General features: G+C 41.0%; 1 protein-coding gene across 1 annotated transcript; it reads left to right on the plus strand.

The window, feature by feature from the left end:
* The first annotated feature begins 16,558 nt into the window (after window positions 1–16,558).
* On the plus strand, window positions 16,559–17,289 carry LOC138892135 (uncharacterized). The gene is made up of 2 exons (XM_070175831.1): window positions 16,559–16,801; window positions 16,855–17,289. The coding sequence occupies exons 1-2, from the start codon at window positions 16,559–16,561 to the stop codon at window positions 17,287–17,289; spliced, it is 678 nt and encodes a 225-aa protein (XP_070031932.1).
* The last annotated feature ends 3,300 nt before the right edge of the window (window positions 17,290–20,589 follow it).

Raw genomic sequence — 20,589 nt, forward strand, 5'->3', positions numbered from 1 at the left:
AAGTTGGACTCCCGAGATAAAATCCGACTAAAAAAGGAGTAATCTAAATACAAGGCAATAAAGGGAACAAAAGCATGCAATGTGCGGTCCGCATAATTCCATCTGCGGCCGCAACCAAAGAAGGAAAAGTTAGTAGGCCTTCATGAAAATTGCGGACCGCACATGAATTGTGCGGCCGCAAGAGCTTGGCTAGGATCCAAGATCAGAGAGTGTGCAAATTTCCAAGTCCCGGGCCTTTGAGAATTGCGAACCGCACAAGAATTGTGCGGCCGCAGAAGAAGTGTCTTGCGACCGTAGACATAAATGTACGGACCGCACACGGATGACTTGCGACCGCAGACATAATTGTGCGGACCGCAGAAGATTGCCTCGCGGCCGCAAAACTCCATTTCCTGCCAAGATGAAGAAATTTACGGACCGCACATGGAATTGTGCGGCCGCAGAATCTTCCGAGGGGCATTTTTGTCTGAGATTTTCAGACTTGTATAAATAAAAGAGTTTCACAAAATTAGGTTAAGTTTTGACATCAACAATTACTATCGCCATTTTTCTTTGCCTCTTTTGGAAGTTTACTATATTTTGGTGTATTTTACAATAGATTTTATTATTTTAAGCTTACATTATGAGTTTAATTAGTCTTTCTTCTTCTTTTTCTTCAAACCCAAGCATGAGTAGCTAGATATTTACTAGAGTTGTGACCCAATCCTATTGTGTAAACCTTATGAGTATCTAATTTAGTGCTTGTTTATGTTTGGGTGTATATTATTTATCCTAGTTCATGCTTTAATTTGTGGAATTAATGGTTGTAAATATTAGTTCATGCCTATTTGATTTAGTCTCTTGTTGTGACCAAACACACTCACGCAAGTATACGTGGTCGTCAAGTAATATAGTAATGAGTAGAGTATCGTTCCCATGAAGACTTATGATTAACTTTTGACTAACTCAAACTCAAATAACTTATCGATTCAAGCGATTTCTCACAAAATAGATAATTTTCTAATTTACTACCTAAAAACTATCAAGTAATGAAATACTAAAGATCAACCACAACACTTAAATGATTTCGAATAACAATCAATAGGAGATAATATTCCAGGGTCACGGGTTATCTAACAATCATGTTGCATTCTTAGCTTAAAATAACTAATTGATTTATCTGGATTGTTGATTGACAGGGTTGATATTACTCATAAGAATTTGTCGAGTTCTTACTCGCCTATTCAAGCTAACTTAATGCCTATATGTCTATGGAATTAAGATTAACAAGAATGCATTTACATTTCCTGTATTTCAACCGAGCAAGACAATTAGGTATATTTCTATCCTAATTGCGAATCCGTTCCCCGATGTTCGGGTTCAAGAACTTGCTCTATTTAATTCTATATGCAATCTAAAATTTCCACTGTCGAGTTCAACTCTAGATTCGTAGATAGTAATTCACTGTTAGCTACTAAGCAAATTAATTAAAAACAAAATTAAATAAACAACCCAATATGATAAAATCAACTTTGTCAAATTAAACTTCAAACATTAACATTCATGTATCACCCATGACCCTAGAATAATAGGGTTCTTAGCCACTCATGTTCATGCAATCATCAAAAAATTCACAAGAGTGCATAAAAATCAATAAAAGAAGGAAAAATAAGAACTCAAGATGAATTCCGTGATTCCCAAGCTTTTTCGTGGCTTCTTCTCCCTTCCCAATATGTTAGCTGACCTAAAAGAGGTATTTTTGGCTTATATATTGCGTACAAAAGTCGTAGGCCAAAGTTCTCCTATTTCTAATCCAAATCAGCTTCAGGGATTGATGCTAGGGTGGATGCGTCGCATCCACCTCGTCCTCCACTTCTCAGCTTCGCATGCTAGGGTGGATGCTCCACCCTTTGTTCCTCCATCTCAGCTTTGCCCAGGTGCGTATGCTAAGGCGGATGCTATGGGCCGACTTCACTGCGAAGGGTGTACGAAATCTGATTTTTTTTTAGATTGGATGCGACGCATCCAACCCCTCTTCCTCTACCTAGAGCACCTTTTCTTCATAATTTTGCACTCCAAACATCCTAAATCATCACACACAACTCAATTAGTCATAAAACCATTAATTAAACTATGTTGGGCATTTTAAAGATCAAATAGCATCAAAAAGCGGTTAAAACATGGGTAAAGTAACATCAACACATATCGAAATATGCCCAACATCACCACCCCACACTTAAACCTTTGTTCGTCCTCGAATAAACCATCACTATAGTAGATGAAACAAAATTAAGCTCTTATCATTCAAAGCACACTACACCTATGACCATGGTTATTTGCAACAATTAGGCTCTAGAATATGCATCACATACACTTCCCTTTACTTATGTCATTCTTTAAAAAAAATATTCGAACAAAGACAACATGCTCACAACAATCCTAACCTCAAAAACCGACTCAATGTCACTATGCACTCATGGCTTGAACACCCAACATCATAGAGAAGTCTAATAACGTTACCTATCCCTCGTGAAACCATGTGCCCTCACAACAAGAACAAGAGAGCGAGTTCAATCCACACATTCGAATCTCATGATCAAATATATTTTAATGACTCACATATATCAAAGAAAATCGCTCACTCTCACAAAGAAGTCACATGCATGCAATTGGTACCATAGGCTTGCCCTTAATGTAAATCTCTACTAATGTAAGCTCGCTCGATCTAAAATCAATTAGGACTTTTTCATGGTTGTAATGTGGGATAAGGGACGGGTAGGATATATTTAAGGAATAGTGACTCACCCTCCTAAGCACTTTAATACATCACAAAATTACTTTAAGCGTATTTTCTTCAACACCACTTCAATTTCACAAACAATATCACCCCCAAAACAGTCCTTTTTTCTTTAAGCACTACTTTAGTTCATACCCACTAGCAAGAACAAGACAACAATTTATTCATTTCTATTTTTCCTTTTTTTTTTAATTTTCGCTAGTGGTGTAGTATTTTACAAAACAAGTGCACCTTTCTTCCTTTCATTAGTTCCAATCAAAAGTCACCCCACACTTAGTCCCTTCTTACTTCTTTTAGCGCTCATCTAACAATTAAAATGCTTTAAGAGGTAAACGGATTAAAACAATGTCAATTAAGAATAAAAAGGGTATAGGCTTGTAATGTGGGTACCAAATAAAAGTCAATAGGCTCAAAATGGTTAACTAGGGATAAATTTTATTTATGATAAGCAATAAGCTCAAAAAGATCAAAGAAAGCCTAAAATCATTTTTCAAACCGAGCATCACCTCAAATTTCGCTTCAACTCACATACCGGGCAAGTTCTAGACACAAGTACAATACATGTACTACACAAAAACCTCACCACACATGGCACATGACTCACTAAGGACGATCACATTCCGACTCTCAAACAATGTAAGTATTCACGGAGCAACGAGATATTAAGCATTAAGCACAAGGTGAACATAAGTCATGTAAACGAGACATCGGCGCCACAAAACATGCTATCCAATTTAACAAGGCATCATCAATAATTTCAAATCATACAGAAGATACTACACATGCCAAAGCATAAATATGCTACTATCAAACAAGTCAAGGGCGCTTAGGTTCATCATTCTTGATCCTTTTATTCCCCAAATTCCTAATCTACTCTAAAAATAAACAATTACTACCCGGTTCAAAATACATCCCATGGAAAAGAACCGAGGCAGAAAGAAAAACCACAGGAGATTATTACTACCTAAAGAAAATTTACTAACTACTCAAGGCTACTACTCTATTTTTGTGCTTTTCTTTAGTTTTCTGTCAATCTCCTAATACTAACACTAATTTCAAAAATCAAATGAAAATATTTATGTATTTTTCTAAGGACCTTAATCCCTCGAGAGAACTGTCCAGGTAGTCCGTCGTCGGGAAAAGTCCTTTATTTTCTATTTTTTTTTCTTTGATAAGGCTACCTACTACGACTACACACAACAATGAACTGAGAGTTACTCCATATAGATGAATTTACTAAATATTACAGGCCATTAATCCAGTGAATATTACAGCCCTCAACAATATCAAAATCAACAAAAATTATAACAGTTAAGTACATTCATCCACCAAAATATGAATAACCCCCCACCCCACACTTAAAACCGTGCTTTGTCCCCAATGCACACAAATAAAGTAAAGTAGGGTGAGAAGAAACTCCCTCAAGTCAAGGTGGAAGGCTCATCCGCAGTCTATGGAAGAGCATCAGTATCCATGGCATTCATCAAGACCTGCTCCGGCCTTGCAATAGCATCCTCACGAATAGGAAGAGCTGTCACAGTCCTATCATCACCAACTCGAGCTGAGTCTGTAGCAGGTGGTACAGTGGCCTCAGTAGGCATGGTGTGTGGAGCCTTAGGGACTATAGGAGGAGCAGAAGTGGATGGTCCAGCAGTGGACGATGCAAGCAGCTGTGAGATGTCTATATCTGCACGTTGAACCAGAGCACGGAGGAGTAATGATACCTCCCTCATCATCGTGGCCTGCTCAGTCTGGACTCGGCTTAGATCCGCACGAGTCTGACTCAACTCATCTCTGGTGGCACTTAACTCTACACGAGTCGCTATCAACTCAGCCCTGTTCTCTTGCATATCAACTTGCATCTGCTCAAACAACTGTTGAATGGTGAGCTTAGAAGACCTTCCCTTGTTCGGCTCTAGTACATGAGTAACATCATATGGTCCTGGAGCTTTAGCCTCAATGTCGTCATTCTCCTTGTCCCATAGTACTCCCATCTCTGTCAAGTAAGCCGATAGGGTATTTGCAAAGAACAACCTCCACTTGTAGTTCATCCTGGTGCGCTGCATTTGGTCATGCATGATGGCTCCCAAATTGAGCGGTATCCCCTCCAATAAAGCATACAATACTAGTGCTCGGTGTCGAGGGACATCGATTTTGTGTTGGCATGGCATCAGGCGGTTGCATATGAAATTTAGAACCACACATGCTAACGCACTCATGAATTCCTTGGCCAGAGAATGGCACTCCATACTCCCATGCTTCCAATTTGCATCCTTCCTGGTAGGGCATAGGACCGACCTAATGTGTGCATAATCTGGTGCTTTGCATATGGAGTCAAACCTATCTGTTAGTGTGTGTGGCACCCCTAAGAAATTATTCAGAGCTTCAGCTGAGACATTAATATCCACCCCTCGTACTCTCACAATGCTACCCCTGGAGTGACGCCAATTGGCGTAAAGCTCTCTGACGATAGTGAGGTTGGCCTTGCCGTGGCCCTTCAAGATAGGTCCCTATTGTTGCACCTCTCGAATTGATTTTAGAAACTCTGGGTACTTTTTCTTAAGTGCTCCGATGTTGATTGGCTTTTCTGGAATGTACTTCTTTGAACCCAGTATCTTATTATAAGCTCGGAATGCCTTTTCACTAACAAAGTTCTTCTCCCAAGCAGCTCGGTCTATTGGTTCACCCTCATCTTCGTCACTCATGTCAACATGTGGAGGCTCATTATCCGAATCAGACTCGGACTCAGATTCTGCAGTAATCTTCTGCTTTCCTTTATCATTCGGGTCACTCTGCTTGGAGGATTTTCTCTGGTTCGGCACAGGTTCTCTTATCTCTATCCCTTTGCTTGGCGGATTTAATGATGTTGTTGTAATACCCTTCTTCACTGTCCTTCTTACTAATGGTTCCTCCTCTTTTTGCTCTGATTCATCAATTAACTGCCTAGTCTGCAGTTCCTTCTCTTTCTCAGTCCGCTTCCTTTTTTTCTGTGGATTTGGAGCACCTGTTGCCTTTTCGGTAGGCTTTTTGGTCGGTTGCTTGTTATTATCTTTGTCTTGTTACTTGGACGGTTTGCTCGTTGCTGCCATTTATGAGCCTAAGTACCTGCAATGCAAAGAAATCAACAATTAGCATATAGAACAGTGAAGTTCAGCTATAAAGCAATTGCAACAGCTTGCACTTCCAATCATTCGCATAGTCATGTCATTCAGTACTTCATGAAACTGTAGCCCATGGCTTTCAGCAGGGATATGATAACTCTTTTCAAGTTTACAAATAAGCACTTCGTTATATAGATATCATTATGCACAACATGAGGTTTATCCGAGCGACGCTCACTAACCATGTTCAATTACACATAGCAGCTCACTCGACCCCACACTCATTCTCACGACATATCATTACGCATAGAGCTCACACAATTCAAATCGAGTAACACTTTACAATTCCAGACGTCTAGCATGTGCTGTATGTTCAATTTATTTAGACAATCTATCATAGGCTCAAAACATTCCGACAATGCTGTACATAATCAAGACAAATGACCCTACACTTATTCACTAGCATATACCAGTGTTGCTCGGTTACTCAGACTTCACCGGCGCCTAAATTTACCTCACGGGCAATTCGTCGAACAGGTGATATGCAACAGTTGTGCCTAGTTTCTTCTATCAGTAGGGTAATTCGACCACCCTCCCAAAATTAACGAGATAAAGGAATTATAGTTTATCATCTCGCAACCATTACAACTAACAGGAATGACATCCCCAAACCTCAAACCTTTTCAGTTCCCCTCTTAATCACATGTGTGACATTAAAATTGGTAAAACTTAACCTAGGGGAATTTGGGGCAGGGGGTCTGTTGCTACCAGCGAGAGAGAGAAGAGAGGAGAATGAGGAGAGAAAAGAAAAAGAAAGAACGAGGAAGAGGATACATACCTATCGCGTTTGGGGTGAGGCAGTGGTGGTGCGAGGGAGAGGAGATGTGGTGGTTTCAAGTGATATGAGAGGGAGGGTCTGGGAAGAGGGGAATTTCGCGTTTGGAATTTTTGGGATGTTGAGCATATGATGTGTTAAAATATAACACTTACCTGTGCGTGCGAGCTTGGACGTGACGCGTCCCAACTGCTTTCTCTGAAATTGTTTAGACGCGGCTGTGGACGCTATAGGCAGACTTCAGTGCCTAGAGCAATTGGTCCGTCAAATTTTTTTATGCTGAAGGAGATGCGATGCATCCACCCTGTTTTCCCATACCTGGATTTTTTTTTTTTTTTACAAGAACTATTTCCTAAAAATTGAACTAACTATGAAAACAAAAGATAGGACTTGGGTGGCCTCCCAAGAAGCGCCTGATTTAACGTCGCGGCATGACGCAACACGTTCTTCACGCCTCCACTAAATCCATCGAGGTCTTGTGACGTGCAATGTCACCACCCCAATAGTGTTTTACTCTCTGGCCATTTACCAAGAATGTTGCATTGGAACTCGTATCACGTAATTCCACCGCCCCATGAGGTTTCACACTAACCACTTCAAACGGACCCGACCATCGAGATTTAAGCTTTCCGGGAAAAAGCTTTAGCCTCGGATTAAACAAGAGAACTTCTTGACCTGGCTAAAACTCACGATGTTGGATGTGCTTATCATGCTACCTCTTTGTCTTTTCTTTATACAATTTGGCATTTTCATACACATGCAATCGAAATTCATCAAGCTCGTTGAGTTGTAGCAATCTCTTCTCACCAGCCAAGTCCATCTCCATATTTAACTTTTTAATCGCTCAATAGGCAAGTGGCACGCCTTCCCATAAACCAACCTATACGGAGAAGTACATATGGGGGTCTTGTATGCAGTGCGATATGCCCATAATGCATCATCCAGCTTCCCGGCCCAGTCCTTTCTATTCCCACTTACTGTTTTCTCCAAAATCTGCTTTACCTCTCTGTTGGAAACTTCTACTTGACCACTCATTTGGGGATGATAGGCAGTGGAAACCTTATATTTAACTCCATACTTTGCAAGAACATTATTCAGCAATTTGTTACAAAAGTGAGTTCCCCCGTCGCTTATCAACACTCTTGGAGTCCCAAAGCGTGTGAAGATGTGCTTCTTTACAAAGCTTACCACTACCTTTGCATCATTAGTAGGAATAGAAATGGCCTCCACCCACTTAGAAACATAGTCGACCGCCACCAAGATGTACCTATGCCCATTATAATATGGGAACGATCCCATGAAATCAATCCCCCAAACATCAAAAAGCCGCCAGAATATTTTGCAAGGGCATCTCGTGCTTCCTTGTGATAGTTCCGGTTCTTTGGCATCTGTCACAATATTTAACAAAGGCATGTGCATCCTTAAATAATTTTTGGCCAATAGAAACCTGATTGTAGCACTTTTTGGGCGGTTCTATCCCTGCCGTGATGACCTCCATATGGCGAAGCATGGCAGTCATGTAGTATAGCATTCATCTCTTCCTCAGGAACACACCTTCGCACCAACTGATTTGCGCACTGCCTATATAAGAATGGCTCATCCCACATGTAGAGCCTCACATCATGTAAGAATCTTCTTCTATTATCAGGTGTCAATTCTAGTGGCGTCACCCCACTTGCAATAAAATTCACATAATCTGCATATCATGGGGCTTCACCTAAGGTGACTGCTAATAACTGCTCATCAGGAAATGTTTCTTTGATTGACCCTCCTTCAGCTACATGGTTCCGACTTTCTGATTTGGACAAGTGATCAACCACTTGATTTTCTGTCCCTTTTCGATCTCGGATCTCTAAGTCAAATTCTTGCAAGAGGAGGACCCAACGAATCAGCCTCGGCTTGGCGTCTTTCTTTTCAAACAAGAATCTGATAACTGAATGATCTGTGTAAACGATGACTTTGGTTCCTACTAGATAGGATCTGAACTTGTCAAACACCCACACCACTGCAAGCAACTCCTTTTCAGTAACTGTATAATTCATCCGAGCTGGATTTATAGTTTTGCTCGCATAATAAATGGAGTGAAAGATTTTATCCCTCCTTTGCCCCAAAACAGCTCTGATTGCTATGTCACTTGCATCGCACATCAACTCAAATGATTGTGCCCAATCTGGGCCAATGATAATTGGTGCAGTCACCAACCTTCGCTTCAGCTCCTCAAATGCTTTTAGACAGGCATCATCAAACTTGAAGGGCACATCTTTCTCAAGAAGCCTGCACAAAGGAGAAGAAATTTTCGAAAAATCTTTAATGAAACGATGATAAAAACCTGCATGGCCCAAGAAAGTGCGAATGCCTTTGACGGATGTCGGTGGTGGCAATTTTTCAATCGCCTCCACCTTCGCTTTGTCCACCTACAAGCCACTTTTGGACACCTTGTGCCCCAAAACTATACCTTCACGTACCATGAAATGGCACTTTTCCCAGTTTAGCACCAAGTTCGTCTCTTCACACCTAGCAAGCACTTTATCAAGGTTCATTAAACAATTATCAAAAGAACATCCAAACACAGAAAAATCATCCATGAACACTTCTACAAATATTTCAACCATGTCAGTAAAAATAGCCATCATACACCTTTGAAAAGTCGCAGGTGCATTACAAAGACCAAATGGCATTCTCTTGAACGCATACGTGCCATAAGGACACGTAAATGTAGTTTTCTCTTGGTCCTCTGGGCTATAGCAATCTGATTATACCCCGAATAATCGTCCAGAAAATAGTAGTATTCCTGGCCAGCTAACCTATCAAGCATTTGGTCAATAAAGGGGAGCGGAAAGTGGTCTTTCCGGGTGGCATTGTTCAATTTTCTATAATCTATGCAAATTCTCCATCCAGTGATAGTTCTTGTAGGAATTAAGTCATTATTTTCATTAACTACTACAGTCATCCCCCCTTTCTTCGGCACACATTGAACGGGGCTTACCCATTTGCTATCAGAGATTGGAAATACAATACCTGCATCAAGCCACTTAATCACTTCTTTTCTTACCACCTCTTTCATGTTTGGATTTAGTCGGCGTTGTTGCTCTACACTTGGCTTGTGTCCGTCCTCCATGAGGATTTTATGCATGCAAAAAGCTGGACTAATGCCTTTAATGTCAGACATTGTCCACCCAATTTCTCGCTTGTGCTCACATAGCACCCTCAATAGCTTTTCTTCCTGCAATTTAGACAAGTGAGAAGAAACGATAATAGGTAAAGTGTCAGAACTACCCAAATAAGCATATTGAAGGTGAGGGGATAGGGGTTTAAGCTCCAATTTTGGAGCTTCTTCAATTGACGGCTTTGGAGGGGGACCACTTGGCCTATTCAGAGGCTCAAACGGGTGTATTCCTTGCATGTAAGCACATGATGCATCTAGGATATACATCATCTCCTCAACCTCATCATCAATCATCAAGCTATCAAACAACATGAGTGCTTTTTCTAGAGAGTCGTCTAGATATACACTCGTGTCAAGAAGTTGCTCATCCACCTCCATAACAGATCTCATAGAGAGCTCCTCATATTGGCGGGGAAGTTGGATTGCTTTGTAGACATTAAAGACTGCTTCCTCATTGTCCACCCTCATAATCATTTTCCCCTCTCTCACTTTAATTATTGCATCACCAGTAGCCAAGAGAGGTCATCTCAATATGATTGAAACTTGTTCATCAGCCTCAAAATCTAGAATAATGAAGTGAGCTGGTAAGATAAATTTCCCAATTTGTAGCAGCACATCTTCAATCACTCCTTCAGGGTAGGCTATGGACCTATCAGCTAATTGCAACATCACAGTGGTTGGTCTTGGAGCTCCCAGACCTAATTGCTTAAACAAGGACAATGGCATCATATTTATGCTCGCCCCCAAATCACAAAGAGCATGACCCACATCAATATTACCGATTCGCACCGGGATGGTGAAACTACCAGGATCCTTAAGCTTTTGAGGAAGCTTGTTTTGGACCCTTGAAGTGCACTCCTCAGTAAGTGCAACTGTCTTGAACTCAGTCATTTTCCTCTTGTGAGCCACTATATCTTTTATTTACTTAGCATACTTTGGAATTCCACGAAGTACATCCACCAATGGAATATTTAATTGAACCTGACTCAACATAGAGAGAAATTTGTTGAACATGCGATCGTCATTCTTTTTTTGCAATCTCTGGGGGAAAGGTGGTGGTGTCCTTGTAGCCTCCACTGGCTCTGAACTTGCATCATTTTTCTTTGACTCGTGTATTGCCTTAGGGGTCAGCTCCCCCTCAGGTATAGGTTTGTCCTTTCTCTTCTTTGGCACTTCCTCTAGTTCCCTCCCGTTTCTGAGTGTAACTGCATTAACTTGAGGGTTATTCTCTATATCACTGGGAAGAGAGCTGTAGGTCTAGTATTTTGATTTGCTGCTAACTGCCCCATTTGCCTCTCAAGATTTCTGAAATCGGTCCTGAGCTGTAGATTGTCAAGCAACAACTTTTTTAACAAGTCATTCGTACTCTCTTCTGTTTGTTGGGGTGGCTTCTGAGGCTGATTGAAATTTCCTTGAGGCCTATACTAATTCTGATTCTGTTGATTTTCGACCCATGAGAAGTTAGGATGATTCCTCCAATTTGGATTGTAAGTGTTCCCATATTGTGCATGCTGATTCATCGAACCTCTATTTTGTTGCCCCACATAGTATATAGATTCAAGATTCGTGGGCCATATGTCACTCATATGACTGTCACCACATAGTTCGCAGCAAATAGACATTTGCTATATATGTTGCATCTGTTGTGTTTGTTGCATTGTCATTCTGTTCATCTGATTTGTCAGCTTTACAATATCTGCTCTCATGGCTGAGAAGTCATCAAGCTCAATCACCCCGGCTGCCTTCTGTTTAATTGCTCTTCTTGCGTCCCCATCTCCTTGCCAATTATGGTCATTAGCAGTGAAGTTATTTAGCAAGAGTTGTATTTCACTATACGGCCTCGCCATGCAACTACCCCACAAGCTGAATCAAGATTCATCTTTGATGCCTCGTCTAGCCCATCAACAAAAGTGTGACCCAATACCTCATCAGTCTGACAATGATGCGGCAGTCTCTGAGTAGCTTCTTGTATCTTTCCTGAGCTTGACGAAGTGCCTCGCCATCCCGTTGTTGGAACCCAAGAATTTGGCTCCTCAGCGATTTTGTCTTCTTAGTAGGGAAAAACTTGATTAGGAATTTCCTTGCTAAATCATCCCAAGTGTGGATTGGGTTCGCGGGCTCCTTTTGCAACCATTCCTTAGCTTCCCCCAACAATGAAAAGGGAAATAGTGTCAGCCTGACATAGTCCTTGGAAACGTTCGGATAATTGTAAGTGTTCGTAATTTCCAAGAAGTTCTGAATATGCCTCTGCGGGTCTTCATGAGATAGACCCACATATTGCCCGTGGACTGAATTAGTTGTACCATGTACTGTTTGAGTTCAAAATGCCCAATGATATTAGGCTTCACGATAGCCTGAGTCATATTATTGGGCCTTGCGGCTTCTATCACCGGACGCTCCTCATTACCTGCCATCTCTATTGGTTGTGGTTGAACTACGATGTCCAACTCTCTTTCTATTCTCGTTCTAGCTTCGACTTCCCTCCTCACTCTATGAAGTGTTCATTCAATTTCTGGATCAAAAGGAAGGAGGTTGTTTGCACTTCTACTCCTCCGCATTCAAGAGAAGATCCTGCGTTAACACAAACAAGGCAAACTGAAAATTAAAACTTGAACAAATAAGTAATAAAAGCTTAACTCAGTCAAGTAGCTAATTTCTAGGTCCCCGGCAACGGCGCCAAAAACTTGTTGTGACCAAACACACTCACGCAAGTATACGTGGTCGTCAAGTAATATAGTAATGAGTAGAGTATCGTTCCCACGAAGACTTATGATTAACTTTTGACTAACTCAAACTCAAATAACTTATCGATTCAAGCGATTTCTCACAAAATAGATAATTTTCTAATTTACTACCTAAAAACTATCAAGTAATGAAATACTAAAGATCAACCACAACACTTAAATGATTTCGAATAACAATCAATAGGAGATAATATTCCAGGGTCACGGGTTATCTAACAATCATGTTGCATTCTTAGCTTAAAATAACTAATTGATTTATCTGGATTGTTGATTGACAGGGTTGATATTACTCATAAGAATCTGTCGAGTTCTTACTCGCCTATTCAAGCTAACTTAATGCCTATATGTCTATGGAATTAAGATTAACAAGAATGCCTTTACACTTCCTGTATTTCAACCGAGCAAGACAATTAGGTATATTTCTATCCTAATTGCGAATCCGTTCCCCGATGTTAGAGTTCAAGAACTTGCTCTATTTAATTCTATATGCAATCTAAAATTTCCACTGTCGAGTTCAACTCTAGATTCGTAGATAGTAATTCACTGTTAGCTACTCAGCAAATTAATTAAAAACATAATTAAATAAATAACCCAATATGATAAAATCAACTTTGTCAAATTATACTTCAAACATCAACATTCATGTATCACCCATGACCCTAGAATAATAGGGTTCTTAGCCACTCATGTTCATGCAATCATCAAAAAATTCACAAGAGTGCATAAAAATTAATAAAAGAAGGAAAAATAAGAACTCAAGATGAATTCCGTGATTCTCAAGCTTTTTCGTGGCTTCTTCCCCCTTCCCAATATGTTAGCTGACCTAAAAGAGGCGTTTTTGGCTTATATATTGCGTACAAAAGTCGTGGGACAAAGTTCTCCTATTTCTAATCCAAATCAGCTTCAGGGATTGATGCTAGGGTGGATGCGTCGCATCCACCTCGTCCTCCACTTCTCAGCTTCGCATGCTAGGGTGGATGCTCCACCCTTTGTTCCTCCATCTCAGCTTTGCCCAGGTGCGGATGCTATGGGCCGACTTCACTGCTAAGGGTGCACGAAATCTGATTTTTTTCTAGATTGGATGCGACGCATCCAACCCCTCTTCCTCTAGCTAGAGCACCTTTTCTTCATATTTTTGCACTCCAAACACCCTAAATCATCACACACAACTCAATTAGTCATAAAACCAATAATTAAACTACGTTGGGAATTTTAAAGATCAAATAGCATCAAAAAGCGGTTAAAACATGGGTAAAGTAACATCAACACATATCGAAATATGCCCAACATCATCTCTACTTGAGAAAGAGAGACTTAGTCTAAGAAAATTTGGCTAACAAGAAATTGGGCCAATCGAGAGATTGATTAACCCAATTAAAGGGTTCAACCTAGAGATAGTAATAACCCAACTTGAGCTTTGATCAACTGTTTTGTGTGATACCCATTTGATCTTGAGAAAGCCAAATTAGGCAAAACCACTCTCTGACCGAGAGGTATTGAGTGGGTAATTGAGAGTTGATAGCTATAATACACCCCGATCAACAAAACAAGCATTAAGGTCTTTATCCCATTAGGCAAACACCTAGGTAATGGTCACAGCCCTAGGCTTTTTACCAACTTGAAAAACCTCAAAAACAACTATTCCTAGTCTTCTTTCTTTATTCTGCAATCTTTAGTGTAAAATTAGAAATATAAACAAAACCTTTTTGTAGAAGTGCAAATCAAGATAATTCAATCACGCGCATTAGAATATATACCCCTAACTCCCATCTTAGCTCCCTGCGGATTCGACCCCGACTCTTAGTTAGGTTTTTTTATTGCAAACGACCGTTTCATACTTCTTTTGAGGTGTGCAATTGGAAGTGATCAATTTTTTGCGCGGGTCCCGGGGAGTTAAAAACGGTGTTAGCTACATATTTGGGTATGTTTTTGGAATATCTTCCTTTTCTTTTGTGTTACTAATTTGTTTGAGAAATCGTAGGTACAACCATGGCAAACAATAAACTCGGAAATATTGCTTTGGGGGATGTGGACATTGAGGATTACCAAGTTGATGAGGTTTCTCATAAACCTCAAGCCAATAGAAGAGGTCGAGCACCTCATGACAATGTGGTTGTTCCACCCCCACCTCCACCACGAGCGGCTCCACACCGGGTGTTACCCAATGAAGGTTGTGCAAGTGCAATAGTCCCTCCCCGTATTCGGTCGGGCAATTTTCAAATCACCAACATGATGCTCACTTTGCTAGAGCAAGGAGGTTTCTTCATCGGTGCTCCAAGTCAAAATGTATACAAACATTTAAAGGGGTTTGTGGACACGTGTTGGGGGAGTAAACAAACAAACGTCTCCGAGGATGCTTTGAGGCTAAGGATTTTTCCCTTCTCTCTATAGGGGAAAGCTTTAGATTGGTTGGAATGTTTGCCGAAACATTCCATTCACACTTGGGATGATTTGACAGAAAGGTTTATTTCAAATTTCTTCTCTCTGGGGCATATGGAAACACTTCAGGATGAGATTCTAGCATTCAAACAAGAGCCCAATGAACCACTACACGAGATATGTGAGCGGTATAAAACAATGGTCAAGGAATGTCCCAACAATGATATGACGGAAAACATGATTCAACAAACATTCTATCGTGGGATTAACACGACCAACCAATGTGTGGTGAATCAACTTGCCGGTGGAAACTTCATGACTATGCCTTATGAGGAGGCATGTGATATTTTAGATGAAATTGCAGAAACATCATCGGCGTGGTAATCCCAGGCTAATGTTCCACAAAGTGATCCCAATGTGATCCACCTTCACAAGGAGTTGCATGACCATGGGCAAGCCATAACCGAATTGACTACCACCATGAATCAACTAGCAAAGGATCAACTTCAACAAGTGCAAAATCCTAGGCAAGTCAATTCCATGGAGGGAGTAAACATGATAGTGAACAAACAGAAAACTAAGGGTCCACAAGTGCAACAATGAGTGGACAATTTTGTGCAAGAAGATAGTGGGTATGATCAATATGATTCTTACAATGACCAAGAAGAGGAGGTGCAATATGTGAACAACTTTCAAGGATAACGAAACAACTTCCAAGGCCCAAGCCAACAACAATGGCGGCCTTAAAACAATCAAGGCAATTGGAATTATCACAACAAAGGATATTGGAGTGGTGGAAACAATCAAGGAAATTGGAATAGTGGAAACAATCAAGGGAATTGGCATAACAACAATCAAGGAAATTGGGGGGTAACAATCAAGGCAGATGGAACAATAATTAAGGCAATTGGGGGTCGGGCTTTCAAAGGCCTCCAATGTATCAACAACCGAACAACCTGCCTCCCTATCCTTCCAATGATCTTAGTTCTTCAACCAATGAGATGGGGAATATTGAGAACGTGTTCAAGCAAATGATGGAAAAGAATGCCGATTCAGATGCCTAACTTGCCTCACACAACACATCAATCCGCAACTTAGAAGTTCAAATGGGGTAAATCTCTCAAGCTCTAAATTCTCGTCCTAAGGGGGGCATTACCAAGTGACACACTGGTGAACCCAAAGGGTGGAAACAACACGGAGCATGCCATGGCCATTACTACAAGAAGTGGAAGAGGTGGTAATGAACCCACCTCAAGTCAAAGGCAACTTGTGAATGATGAGAAAGTGGTACAAGAAGAAGAGGTCCCGAGCAATGTGATGCAATTAAATGATGAATTTCGGATTGATATTGATGGCAATGTGCAAGAGACTCAAGAGGAGGTGAACCCGTTTACCATGGGAGTTTATACCTCTATTGGCTCCTAGGGATCACATTATTGACATATCGGAACCGGTAGTGCAAAAGGCTAAGGCACCATTGCCTAAGCCTTCACCTCCTTACCTTCAAAGGCTTGCCAAGAAAAATGCGAGAATCAATTCAAAAAGTTCATTGTAATGATGAAGAATCTCTCAATCAATGTGCCATTAATTGAAGCTTTGGAACAAATGCCTGGTTATGTAAAGTTTATGATGGATCTTGTGACAAATAAGCAGTCGATGAATTTTGAAACTATCAAGGTCACTCATCAAGTGAGTGCAATTGTGCATTCAGTGGCTCCTAAATTAGAAGATCCTGGTGCTTTCATAATTCCTTGTACAATTGGAAGTGCCGAGTTTGCTAAAGATCTTTGTGATCTCGGGGCAAGTATCAATTTGACGCCCTATTCAGTTTTCAATACCTTGGAATTGGGCAGCCAAGACCCACATCTGTGAGATTGCAAATGGTCGATCGTACAATGAAGAGACATTTGGGAGTGATTGAAGATGTCTTTGTTTGTGTTGATAAATTCATTCTTCCGGCGGATTTTGTCATTCTTGATTGTGGTGTGGATTATGAAGTGCCGATTATTCTTGGAAGACCTTTCCTTGCTACGGGGAAGGCTCTTTGTGATGTGGAAGCTGGAGAACTCACTTTCTGGGTGGGTGATGAAAAAGTGATATTCCATGTGTGCAAGTCTATGCGGCAACCAAACAACAACGATGTGTGTTCTTTTGTGGACTTGGTGACCGATGTTATTGTTGATGACACAAGTGCCACAATCAATATTGGTGATATGTTGGAGGTTGTATTGCTCAACTTTGATGATGATGAGATGGATGGCTTCATGGAATGTGTGAAGTCTTTGTAAGGAATGGGGTTGTACAATTATGCACCCCGGAAACTATCCTTAGATTTTGAAAATAGGAAAACTCCTCCTACAAAGCCTTCCATTGAAGAGCCTCCTACCTTGGAGTTGAAGCCATTGCCTCCACATATTCGGTATGAATTTCTTGGCCCTTGTTCTACTTTACCGGTTATTCTTTCCTCTTATTTGCCTAACGTGCAGGTAGATTCCACATTGGCGGTACTGTATAAGAGGAAGAAGGCTATTGGGTGGACATTGGCGTATATTCGGGGAATAAGCCTTGAATTTTGCATGAACAAGATCAACTTGGAGGAATATGCCAAACCATATATTGAACATCAAAGGAGACTAAATGAGGCTATGCAAGAAGTTGTCAAAAAGGAGATTATCAAGTGGTTGGATGCCGGGGTTGTCTACCCCATTTCCGATAGTTCATGTACTTCTCTGAATCAATGTGTCCCAAAGAAGGGGGCATGACAGTGGTCACCAATGACAATAATGAGTTTATTCCTACAAGAACCGTGACCGGTTGAAAAGTGTGTATGGACTATCGTAAGCTCAACAAAGTCACAAGGAAGGATCATTTCCCACTCCCCTTCCTTGATCAAATGCTTGATAGGTTGGCCGGCCGTGCTTTCTATTGCTTTCTTGACGGATATTCGAGCTACAACCAAATCCTTATTGCTCTGGAGGATCAAGAGAAAATAACATTTACCTATCCCTATGGTACTTTCACCTTCAAGCGGATGCTATTTGGTTTGGGTAATGCACCGGTGACTTTTCAAAGGTGTATGATGGACATCTTCACGGATGACTTCTCGGTGGTTGAGGATTCTTTTGATGATTGTTTTGCAAATCTAGATAAAGTGTTGGCAAGGTGTGAAGAAACGAATTTGGTGCTAAATTGGAAGAAGTGTCATTTCATGGACGAGGAAGGCATTGTACTTGGCCGCAAGATCTCAAAGAATGGAATTAAAGTTGACAAGGCAAAGATTGAGGTTAATTCTAAACTTCCACCTCCAACTTCGGTGAAAGGCGTGCGGCGTTTCTTAGGCCAAGCGGGGTTCTACCAGCGTTTCATCAAATATTTCTCTAAGGTGGTGAACCCGTTGTGCAAGCTTCAAGAGAAAGATGTTAAGTTTCACTTCATTGATGATTGCATGAGTACCTTTGAATTGTTGAAGTTTAAGTTGACAACCACTCCCATTATCACCGCTCCTAATTGGAGTATCCCTTTTGAACTCATATGTGATGCTAGTGACGTAGCGGTTAGAGCTGTTTTGGGGCAACGCATCAACAAGATTTTTCATCCGGTCTATGCTAGTAAGACCATGAATGGTGCCCAAGTCAACTATACCGTTATGGAGAAAGAACTCCTTGCCATTGTGTTTGTAATTAAGAAGTTCCGCCCGTACTTGATGGGTACAAAAGTTATTGTCCACACGGATCATACAGCACTTCGTTATCATATGGGCAAGAAAGATTCCAAGGCTCAGTTGATGAGATGGGTGCTTTTGTTGCAAGAGTTTGATATTGACATCCAAGATAGAAGAGGGAGTGAAAATCAAGTGGCGGACCACTTGTCTCGTTTGGAGGAGGAAGGGAGGCCGCATGATGGCCTTGAAATCAATGACTCTTTCCCCGATGAGAAACTCTTGGCTATTACAATGAAGGAGGTGCCATGGTTCACGGATCTAGCAAATTTCCTTGTGTGTGAAATCATCCCGGATGAGTTCTCTTCAAACCAAAGGAAGAAGCTCAAACGGGATTGTCAAGATTATTATTGGGATGAACCGTACCTTTTTCGGATTTTCACGGATAGTGTGATTAGAAGATGTGTACCGGAAGAAGAACAAAGTGAAATTCTTGGGGCTTGTCATTCTTCGCCATATGGTGGTCACCATGGTGGAGCACGAACGGCGGCCAAAGTGTTAAGTTGCGGTTTCTATTATCCCACTCTTTACAAGATGCAAGTGATTTAGTGAAAAGATGTGATGAATGTCAAAGGACCGGTGGAATCTCAAAGAAAAATAAAATGCCCCTCACCACCATTTTGGAGATTGATATCTTTGATGTGTGGGGTATTGACTTCACGGGTCTTTTCGTGAGTTCTTGTGGAAAGACCTACATCTTGGTCGCGGTTGATTATGTGTCTAAATGGGTTGAGGCCATTGCTCTACCCAACAATGAGGCGAGAAGTGTGGTGGCATTCTTGAAGAAGAATATTTTCACAAGGTTTGGCACTCCGCGGGCTATCATAAGCAATGGGGGTCGCATTTTTGCAACAAGGCTTTCGACACTTTACTTAGTAAGTATGGTGTTACTCATAAAGTCACGACTCCTTATTATCAACAAGCAAGTAGTCAAGTGGAAGTCTCCAACCGGGAGTTAGAGAGTATTTTGTCCAAAACAGTGAATGCTAATCGGACGGATTGGTCTAAGAAGCTTGATGATGCATTATGGGCTTATTGGACGGCTTACAAAACACCTATCGGAATGTTGCCAAACCGGTTGGTGTCCGAAAAAGCTTGTCATCTTCCGGTGGAACTTGAGCACAAAGCCATGTGGGCTCTAAAGAAGTTGAATCTTTATTGGGATGTAACTGCTAACTTGAGGGTTGCACATTTGAATGAATTGGATGAGTTCCAGTACCATGCTTATGCAAGTTCGTCCTTGTACAAAGAAAAGATGAAATATCTTCATGACAAATACATTTAGAACAAAGAGTTCAAGGTGGGAGATCTTGTATTATTGTTCAACTCACGTTTGAGGATGTTTCCAGGAAAGCTAAAGTCTAAATAGAGTGGTCCCTTTGAAATTGTGGGTGTGACGCCCCATGGGACATTGAACTTGAAGAACAAAAATGATGAAGTATTCCGAGTCAATGGTCATCGGGTGAAGCACTATTTGGGAAAAGTTGGTAATGACCACGTCATGGCAGTGATTCATTTCAATTGGTGGTATTCTGTATCGTGTCGCGACGTTAAATCAGGCGCTTCTTGGGAGGAAACCCATGTTTCTTTTTCTTTTCTTTGTTTCTTTTGTAGTTAAGTGTTATTTTTGTGCTAACTTGATTTGAAGTGTGTTGCACGGATGAGTTTGCTTTACAGGAATTGTGGCTAGAAATATAGTTAAGTGTTGAAAGAATTGCAGACCGCAGTTGCATTATGCGGACCGCACAATTATGGTTATTGCAGCAAAAGGTGCTCTGCGGCCGCACAATTAAATTGCGGACCGCACAAATTGAAGATAGAAAATGACAGCTCTCTGAAGTTGGCCTGTCAAAAAAATGGCCGATCTGCG

Source organism: Nicotiana tomentosiformis, chromosome 5, assembly GCF_000390325.3.
Source record: "Nicotiana tomentosiformis chromosome 5, ASM39032v3, whole genome shotgun sequence".
NCBI lineage: Eukaryota > Viridiplantae > Streptophyta > Magnoliopsida > Solanales > Solanaceae > Nicotiana > Nicotiana tomentosiformis.